At 50.6% G+C, this 10,403-nt stretch overlaps 1 protein-coding gene across 1 annotated transcript in view; it reads left to right on the top strand.

Moving 5' to 3' along the window:
* The window catches only part of MVB12A (multivesicular body subunit 12A), a 2,800-nt gene extending 1,274 nt beyond the window's left edge, over nt 1-1,526 (top strand). The window contains 5 exon segments of the mRNA XM_082623249.1: nt 3-82; nt 171-277; nt 508-569; nt 900-956; nt 1,146-1,526. Coding sequence (XP_082479375.1) covers nt 3-82; nt 171-277; nt 508-569; nt 900-956; nt 1,146-1,208 — 369 coding nt within the window. The 3' untranslated portion in view covers nt 1,209-1,526.
* Nucleotides 1,527-10,403: the final 8,877 nt, after the last annotated feature.

Here is a 10,403-nt window from a genome sequence, read left to right as displayed (position 1 = left end):
AGGCCCCGCGGCCAGTGCCCAAGCCCCGAGCTCTCAGCCGAGACATGAGAGACCTCTCCCTGTACCCACCTGGCCAGTCCAGGTGAGTCCTCAGGCTCAGGGATGGGAGTGGCCATGGCGGGGGGCGGTGGATATCAGGCCTCTGACTTGGGTCATCCTGCCTCCACCAGCAAGGGTGGCTTCCCGGAGCGGACGCTTTCGAGGCTGGGCTCTCGGGCATCTACACTTCGGAGGAACGACTCCATCTACGAGGCCTCCAATCTCTACGGCATCTCAGGTGAGCACAGAGCAGGGAAATTCAGGCACTGGGGTGGGGGTGGGGCGAGACTGGCCCAAGATTGTACAGCCAGGAAGGTGCAAGGGCAGGGTTGGACCAGGCCTGGGCTTCCCCCATTCTGTCAAGACTGGGAAGAGCCGAGACCTCCAGGATGGGCTTCTCAGGGTGGGGAGCGGGCAGGCCTCAAGTCTCCTGGGCCTCAGCTCCTTCCCCCCACCTGCTTTTCTCAGCCATGGATGGGGTTCCCTTCACGCTGCACCCCCGATTCGAGGGCAAGAGCTGTGGTCCCCTGGTGAGTCCGGGTCCCAGGGAGTCTGGGTCTGCCCCTCCCCATTGCGTTTCTAGGCAACAGGAATCAGGGAGCATCATCTGTGTAACCAGCACCTCAGCACAGAGGGGAGTTCCTGGGTGAGAGGAAGCTGGAGGCCAAGGCAAGGGGGCGGGAGGGTCTCCTGGAATGGGGGAGTCAGGAGGGGCAGCTGGATGCTGGGGGCAAGAGATGGTGGCAGGAAAGGGGAGAGAACATTCAGGCAAATATTGAGGGGGCCCTCCTTGAAGATGAGGGAACGGGGGTTCCACGTTGGGGTCCCTGCCCGAGATTGATGTGCCCCTTGCCTGCCAGGCCTTCTCTGCCTTTGCTGATCTGACCATCAAGTCACTGGCGGACATTGAGGAGGAGGTGGGTGCAGGGTAGGGAGGGGGTGGGGTTGGGGGGTGCAGGCCCTCCAGTCTCCCCTGGGTCCCTCTTCTCTCCCAGCTATAACCCACCTCGAGGGCTCCAGATCCCCATGCCCCACCATTTCTCCGGCACCCCAGTGGCTCCTCCTTCGCTCTGTGCTCTCCCCTCACCCCACTCCCCACCCCCCAGTACAACTACGGCTTCGTGGTGGAGAAGACGGCAGCTGCCCGCCTGCCCCCTAGCGTCTCTTAGCCCCTCACTGGCCCCAGGGAGAGTCCCCTGCCTGACAGCCCCGGACTGGCAGCTGCCCACTGAATTGAATCTTGGGAGCCTTGGCGGCGCAAGGCATTCTGGACCCTCAGCCACCCAGCGGAGCAGCAGCCCTGCAGGAGGGGCCGGGAGCGGTCTGCTTGGTGATGGGTCTCCTGTCCCCCGGGCCCTGATGAGCAAGGCAGGGGTAGGGGCTGGACGGAAACCAGTGCCTTCAAGTTATTTGTGTCAAAACTCGCTGGTACCTGGAGGCCACGCGGGCGTCCTCCCTCCAGGAAATAAACACCACGCTGTCCGGGCCGTCTGTAGTCTCCATTCTGACTGTGGGTCTCTGTGGCTCGCAGGAGCCAGGGACAGACGCACACTCAGCAAGCGGGTGAAATCCTGGAGGGGAGGGGACGCTGCCGCCACTCCCATTCTACAGAGGGAGAAACTGAGGCTCAGCGAGTGCCTGAGCCAGGATTCCGAATCACAGAGGAGACCGGGTCCCGCCCCTCCATCATTGCGCGTAACAGTAATAATAGTAACGGCTACCGTTTATACTTCGAGGACCTCCTCACGAACACCTGATGTACAGTATCTCATTTAGTCCTCCCCCAGCTCAGTGGGAAGCCCTGGTTGCGTGGCCATTTCACAGATAGGAAAACCGAAGCAGGAGGCGGCTAAATTCACAGCTGGGATTCCAACCCAGAGCCTGCTCTCTTAACCACCAAGCTGTTCTGTTACTGTGCATCCCTTTTCCTCCGCTGTGTGGTAGACACAAACGGTGGATACTCATGAATCGCGGTAGTTACCTTCTGTAAAGTAGCGTGAAAACTGAATTAGGAAATACTGTATTCCTCGGGGAGATACGGGTAGGTTCTTGTAAGCCTCTAGTCACATTTTGGTCAAGTAATCAATACATAACCTTGTTTTCTGTGCATTTCAAGACACCTTGTTTAATATACATGCTGCCGATTTGTTAACGGTGAACTCACGGCCACCAGCCCTAGAACTCACGTCTGAACAAAGCTCATCGGAGAGTATTTGCCTCCGGAGGCACATCCCAGCCTTCTTGCACCTGGGGACACTAGATAGCTCTTCAGCACTACACTTGGGGGCCTTTGCAAACAGCAAAAATCACCAATGAAAAAGCACAAAAATGCAAAATGGGCCACTGGCTAGACCTCACGAAGGATGCCTGTTTATAGTCAGAGCTGGAACAGAAAGGCAGAACATCGCCTTGTCCTACCACAGCTGGGAACATGCACCTCTGAGGACTCAGATTTTTTCCGGCACTGTGCGTGTCTACCAATAGCCACAAAAGCACTGTGAGTATTGATTTGGGGGTCACAGATTTGAGCCAGTAGGAGAATTGGCGAATAGACTCCACAAACTGTATTTGCGAAATGAACCACCCCAGGCTCACACTGTCTTTCCCGCGCATGTGCTTCCTTTTCTGCTCTCTCTTCCCCAGGTACCCATAGCGTCAGGGTGGCCCAGGTCAGGAACATTCCCCAGATCTCTGTAGCATAGGAAGGCTAAGGCTTATTTTTCATCCACATCACGTGCCCCTGGCAGGGCGGCAACAGGCTGCTGGTCGTAGTTGCAAGGAAACGCAGCCGAAGGGGTGGCCAGCATCCCTCCAAGACAGTGGGGATGGACTCAGAAGGGTCTCACGCTGTCACTTAAGTGCTGTGGCCTGGAAGTGCCTTGTCAAAGTTCTGCTCACAGCTCATTGGCCAGAAGGGGTCACACGGGGTCCCAAGGGGATGTGCCACCCACCCAGGCACTTGTGTCTAACGACACTGGCCTGGGGACCTGAAGGGGGAGATACTGCCCTGCACAGGGATCTGAGGGAAAAGAGTCCCCTGCCCTGGGAGTCTGAGTGTGGAGACAGTGAACTATCCTGGAGGGGAGGGTAAGGGGAGACGGTACCCCCTCCCCCCACCGACTTCAGCTGCCTCGGAAAAACTAGGCCTCTGATGTTAAGATATCTCCCCGAATCTCTCCACTCTGGGCGCAGCCAGCACCTGCCAGGTCCCACCCAGGTTGCTCTGGCGCCGGCCATGGAATCTGATCCAGCTGGGAAGCAAAGGCTGTTTGTTCTCTCTGGTTGTGATCTTGGCCACCCTGAAACCAGCCCCAGATCACTTTCCAGGGCATCTGTGTGTGACCAGGGGCCCCCGGACGACCCATACTGGCCTTGGGTCCGACTGGATCAACCATCATTGCCAGGTCACTGACTCTGCAAAATCCCAATCCTCTTGAGTGCAACAGGGCCTGGGAACAGCCTCACAAAGGGGCTGGAAAGTCCTGATGGAGCCTGTCCCCTTAGACCCCAACTCCTTTTTTTTTTTTTAAACCCCACATTTGTTTATTTATTTTTTTGGCTGTCTTGGGTCTTCGTTTCTGTGCGAGGGCTTTCTCTAGTTGTGGCAAGCGGGGGGCCACTTTTCATTGCGGTGCGCGGGCCTCTCACTATCGCAGCCTCTCTTGTTGCGGAGCACAGGCTCCAGATGCGTAGGCTCAGTAGTTGTGGCTCACGGGCCTAGTTGCTCCGCGGCATGTGGGATCTTCCCAGACCAGGGCTTGAACCCGTGCCCCCTGCATTAGCAGGCAGATTCTCAACCACTGCGCCACCAGGGAAGCCCAGCCCCCAACTCCTGACTTGGGCCACATCAATCCTCACAGCTCCAGCTAAGCTTACATCCTCTTGGGCAACAGGGAAGGGAGCCTTTAGCTGGCTCTGAGGCGCAGAGACCCGGGCATCACAGGGGCCTGGGGACTGAGAGGGACATTTCTGGGGAGACGTGGTCCCAGCTCCAATGCTCACTAGCTGGTGACCCTGAGCAGTGGCTTAACCTCTCTATTCCTCAGTTTGTCCATCTTTACAATGGGAATCTCAATGGTCCTCACCTCATTTGGTAGTTCTGAGGGAGAACTCTTGTGGGTCTGTGTCTCTCCGCTGCCTCTGCTGACTTGCAAAAACTCTTCCTGGCTCTCAAAGTTCTTCTCAGCTGGAAGGCTTCTGCAGCCCAAAGTCCATGCAGAGTGAACGGAAGATGCAAGTCCTAGTGGCTTCTACTAGTGGCATACCCCACACTTCTTGTATTCAAGTGTTCCAGAGCCCAGCTGTGGCCCCTACTGCTCTCTCCAGATCAGAGCAATGATCTGTGCCAGCCTTGAGCATCACCTTGGGCACCTTCCCGCCCAAACCCCCAAAGCTGCTGGCTTCTACCCCATCATTCATTCTGCCTATTTCTTTGTTTGTTTGTTTTGGTTTTGTTTTTTTGCCATGCTGCTTGACTTGCGGGATCTTAGTTCCCCGACCAGAGATTGAACTTGGGCCACTGGCAGTGAAAGTGCTGAGTCCTAACCCCTGAACCACCAGGGAATTCCATTCTGCCTGTTCTTGAACTTGATCTAAGTGCAATGCCCAAACGAGTCCTCTTCTCTTCTGAGCCTGGCTAATTATTCACTATTGGGTCTGAGACATTCATCTGTGTTGCCTGAATCAGTAATTCCCTCTTGTTAATTGCTGAGTAGTATTCCATTGTATGGATGTACCACAGTCTGTTCATCTGTTGATGGACATTTGGATTGTCCCTAGTTCTTGGCCAGTGAAAGAAATTGCTCTGAGTACTCTTGTACATGTCTTTTGATGAATACACACTCTTTTTTTTTGATTCTTACTAGTTGTATATATTCTTTTTTATAAACATCTTTATTGGAGTATAATTGCTTTACAATGGTGTGTTAGTTTCTGCTTTATAACAAAGTGAATCAGTTATACATATACATATATCCCCAAATCTCTTCCCTCTTGCATCTCCCTCCCTCCCACCCTCCCTCCCACCCTCCCTATCCCACCCCTCTAGGTGGTCACAAAGCACCAAGCTGATCTCCCTGTGCTATGTGGCTGCTTCCCACTAGCTATCTATTTTACATTTGGTAGCGTATATATGTCCATGACACTCTCTCACTTTGCCCCAGCTTACCTTTCCCTTTCCCCATATCCTCAAGTCCATTCTCTAGTAGGTCTGCGTATTTATTCCCATCTTGCCCCTAGGTTCTTCATGATCATTTTTTTTTTTTAGATTCCATATATATGTGTTAGCATATGGTATTTGTTTTTCTCTTTCTGACTTAACTTCACTCTGTATGACAGACTCTAGGTCCATCCACCTCACTACAAATAACTCAATTTCGTTTCTTTTTATGGCTGAGTAATATTCCATTATATATATGTGCCACATCTTCTTTATCCATTCAACTGTTGATGGACACTTAGGTTGCTTCCATGTCCTGGCTATTGTAAATAGAGCTGCAATGAACGTTTTGGTACATGACTCTTTTTGAATTATGGTTTTCTCAAGGTGTATGCCCAGTAGTGGGATTGCTGGGTCGTATGGTAGTTCTATTTTTAGTTTTTTAAGGAACCTCCATACTGTTCTCTATAATGGCTGTACCAATTTACATTCCCACCAACAGTGCAAGAGGGTTCCCTTTTCTCCACACCCTCTCCAGCATTTACTGTTTGTAAATTTTTTGATGGTAGCCATTCTGACCGGTGTGAGATGATATCTCATTGTAGTTTTGATTTGCATTTCTCTAATGATTAATGATGTTGAGCATTCTTTCATGTGTTTGTTGGCAATCTGTATATCTTGGAGAAATGTCTATTTAGGTCTTCTGCCCATTTTTGGATTGGGTTGTTTGTTTTTTTGATATTGAGCTGCATGAGCTGCTTATAAATTTTGGAGATTAATCCTTTGTCATTTGCTTCATTTGCAAATATTTTCTCCCATTCTGAGGGTTGTCTTTTTGTCTTGTTTATGGTTTCCTTTGCTGTGCAAAGGCTTTTAGGTTTCATTAGGTCCCATTTGTTTATTTTTGTTTTATTTCCATTTCTCTAGGAAGTGGGTCAAAAAGGATCTTGCTGTCATTTATGTCATAGGAGGTGGGTCAAAAAGGATCTTGCTGTGATTTATGTCATAGAGTGTTCTGCCTATGTTTTCCTCTAAGAGTTTGATAGTGTCTGGCCTTACATTTAGGTCTTTAATCCATTTTGAGTTTATTTTTGTGTATGGTGTTAGGGAGTGTTCTAATTTCATTCTTTTACATGTAGCTGCCCAGTTTTCCCAGCACCACTTATTGAAGAGTCTGTCTTTTCTCCACTGTATATTCTTACCTCCTTTATCAAAGATAAGGTGACCATATGTGCGTGGGTTTATCTCTGGGCTTTCTATCCTGTTCCATTAATCTGTATTTCTGTTTTTGTTCCAGTACCATACTTTCTTGATTACTGTAGCTTTGTAGAATAGTCTGAAGTCAGGGAGCCTGATTGATGAATACACACTCATTCTTGTTGGGTAAATACACTGAATGGAAATTCTAAGTGGTAAGGGAGGCCTATCTTCAGCTTAAGCAGATACGGCCAAGCAGACTTCTAAGACTGTTGCACCAATTTACCCTCCCACCCACAGCAAATCAGAGTTCCATTGGCTCCATGTCTTCACCAACACATGGCATTGTCAGTTTTGTTAATTTTGGCCATTTGTCTCACCAGTTTGAATTTCTTAGCTATCATGTACACTCTTGCCAGCTTAGAAATCTGAACTGAAAAAGCTGACCCATGCTGTATAGAAAACACCCCTTTCTCATCTTCCTTATCTACCTGCCCTTTTTATTTGTCATTGGGAAGAGCCCACAGAGAATTTACAAGACATTAAATAGTTTGTGAGATGGTTCCCTTTAGAACCTTTTGTCTTGGTATCCTGGTGTTCAGGCCTGTGTAATCCTCCACTTGAGGCCAGGCTGGATCTAGTGTAGACTCACCTCTAACCAATGGAGTACAGTAAGGGTGATGGGACTTCACTTCTGTGAGTAGGTTTAAAATACAAGACTTCCATCTTGTTGCAGACTCTCTTTTGTTGGCTACAATGATGCACACTGCCCTATAAAGAGGCCCACATGTCACAGAACTGAGGGCAGCCTCTGGCCAACAGCCAGCAAGGAACCAAGGACTTAAGTTCCACAGCTCATAGGGAATTGAATCCTGCCAACAACCACAAAATGAACTTGAAAGCAGATCCTGCCCTGGTTGAATCATTATTTTTTTTTTATAAATTTATTTATTTATATTTGGCTGCATCGGGTCTTCATTGTTGCGCGTGGGCTTTCTCTAGTTGTGGCGAGCGGGGGCTACTCTTCATTGCGGTGCGCAGGCTTCTCATTGCAGTGACTTCTCTTTGTTGTGGAGCACAAGCCCTAGAGCAGGCGGGCTTCAGTAGTTGTGGCACGCGGGCTCAGTAGTTGTGGCTCACGGGCTCTAGAGCACAGGTTCAGTGGTCGTGGGGCACGGGCTTAGTTGCTCTGCGGCATGTGGACTCTTCTCGGACCAGGGCTTGAACCCGTGTCCCCTGTACAGGCAGGTGGATTCTTAACCACTGAACCACCAGGGAAGCCCTTAAAGTGTTTTTAATAAAGTGTTCTCTGGGGGAAACGGGCCCCTTGTTTGCTCTGAGCAATCTCCCTCAAGGTGGCATCTGACCTTCTGTTCTAAATGTCACCAGCACAGAGGACCCCAACTCCATCTGCCACTTTCAGAAGATTTTACCTGCAGAAGTAAAGGAGGGAGACCAGTGGGTGTGATGAGGGGGCAACAGTGGTGACCCTTGTGTGAATTAGGCAGGGTGTTTGCTCATGGCGGGCATTCAAAAACCAACAGCTCTTCTCAACCACAAATAGCACAGTTAAGTGCTTTCAATATCCCATTTATGCCTGCTGTTGCAAAAATGCCATGAAGCTGGAGCAGATGCTATCTGTGCCTCCCTCCCCTCCACAGCAAGTACCTGTGACCCTGCCTGGGGCCTCCTGTGACCAGAGGAGCGTGTCTAGCTGGTGCACAGGGAGGGCTAGAAGTGTGAGGGGTCAGTCCCTCTGGGAACAGCTCTCAGCTAATGCCTGATGGAAATAGGAGGATAAATATCCCAGCCCCCTCGCCCCTGAGATGGGACCAACTGCCATGTGTGCTCTATGGTGTCTCCCTGGGGTGCCCAGGGGGATCGAGCCCCTGTTGCCCTTAGCGCCATCTGCTCATTGACGCCCCCTGCAGGGTTCCGGGGCTTCCTGGGGTCACTTCCCAGGTAAACCACATCTTGGCAATCATCTCAGCCTTTGATTCTGATGACCCCAAACCAAGGCAACATCTTTTTTATAATTAATTAATTAATTAGGTTGTGTCGGGTCTTAGTTGTGGCATGCGGGATCTTCATTGTGGTATACGGGATCTTTCGTTGCAGTGCACGGGCTCTTCGTTGCAACATGCGGGCTCAGTAGTTGTGGCACATGGGCTTAGTTGCCCCACGGCATATGGGATCTTAGTTCCCCGACCAGGGATCAAACCTGGGTCCCCTGCATTGGAAAGCGCATTCTTAACCACTGGACCACGAGGGAAGTCCTCAAGGCAACATCTTTAACAGATGTGTCTACACCTCAAAATGTACCAGGATGCCGACGGCTACTTGTGTCGGTGAGGCCCGTGGAGCTAACGGAGTCATTGATACTCTTTCCGATTTGGTCCTCACAGCTGTACTATGATGGGGTTGGGGGATTAGCCCTATTTTATAAAGAAAGAAGCTGAAGTGCAGGTCGCATGACTGTTTCCTGAGCCAGGTCTGTCCAAGCTGGCTCTTGGAACACAAAACCCTCATCAGGTGCCCAGGACAGGGAGCAACCAGAGCGTTTGGCTCCAGCCCTAGGACCAGCCTCTTCCCTGCTCACCAGATTCTGATCAGAATACGAAGGTGCTCAGCACCCCATCCAGGGTGGTGTCGACAACAGGGCCAGGTTTCAGCAGGGACTGTGGGCAGCGCTTCCAGCCAGCCTCCCACGTAACCTTGCAGACTTTCCAGGGCTCCAGTTCTTGGTCCCAGGAGGATGCGCAGAGATCAGACTGGGATGAGGCTAGTGAGCACGTAGGGCCCACATTTAAGGAGGTGCTCACTTCAAACTTGGGGCCCACCTGCACGTGAAGGAACCTGAGAGTGAGTGCCTCCTTAAAGTTTTTTTTTTTTTTTTTTAAGTTGAGGTGAAATTCACATAACATGAAATTCACCAGTTAAAAATGTACAGTTCAGTGGCATTTAGTGCATGGACGATGTGCAACCATCACCTCTATCTAGTTCCAGAACATTTCCGTCACCCCAAAGGAAACCTCATCCCTATTAGCCATTACCCCCCCATTCCCCCTCCCCCAGCCCCTGGCAACCACTAATCTACTTTATATCTCTATAGATTTGCCTGTTCTGGACATTTCATATAAATGGGATCATAGACTATGTGGCCTTTGTGTCTGGCTTCTTTCAATCAGCATCATGTTTTCAAGGTTCATCCATGCGGTAGCATGTGTCAGAGCTTCCTTCCTCTTTATGGCTGAGTAATATTCTACTGTATGGATGGATCACTTTTTGTTTATTCATTCATCTATTGATGGACATTTGGGTTGTTTCCACCTTGTGGTGATTGTGACTAGCGCTGCTATGAACGCACGTGTACTATGAACGCACGTGTACAAGGATTTGTCTGAACCCTTGTTTTCAATTCTTTTGAGCCTCCTTAAATTTTGTACCCGCACCCTAGTCCTGGCCTTGAAGATTAGGCCTAGAGGTCTAGCTTCTAATTCTCCTGACCGGTCCACCAGGTACTACTCCTCGCACACAGCCAGCTTGGGTCCTTCCTCCTCAACTCTCTTGCCCACCTTCAGAGTCCCCAGGGCCTCCTCCATTCCAGAGAGTTCTCAGAAACTGTAGTCTCCAGTGTTTCCTGGGCACTAGCTATGTCCTGGTGTCCTATGTGACAGGGTTATAGGGTGCCAGCCATCACCACCGCCGTGTGTTCTCACATGAGTGGTCTTGCTTTTCTGGCCTCAGTTTGCCCATCTGTGAGTGGGGTTGTCCTAAGGATTAACTAAAGCCGGAAGTGCCTGGTGTGTGTCTGCAGTAGTAGGCATGGGACATGACATTCATTCTGACTTGATCCTCTTCATTGATATTTTCATGCTCACCGAGAGCCTATGCTTCCTGGGCACCCCCTGTGATAGGTGCCATATGGGAGGAGGAGGTCTGTGCAGCCTCCCAGGGACTCAGGAAGGAGGTGATCCAAGCCAATGGGGCACCCAGCTCTGTACCTGAT

The sequence above is a fragment of the Mesoplodon mirus genome (assembly GCF_964341445.2).
Source record: "Mesoplodon mirus genome assembly, chromosome: 5".
Taxonomy (NCBI): Eukaryota; Metazoa; Chordata; class Mammalia; order Artiodactyla; family Ziphiidae; genus Mesoplodon; species Mesoplodon mirus.
This window is presented reverse-complemented; position numbering and strand designations above follow the sequence as displayed.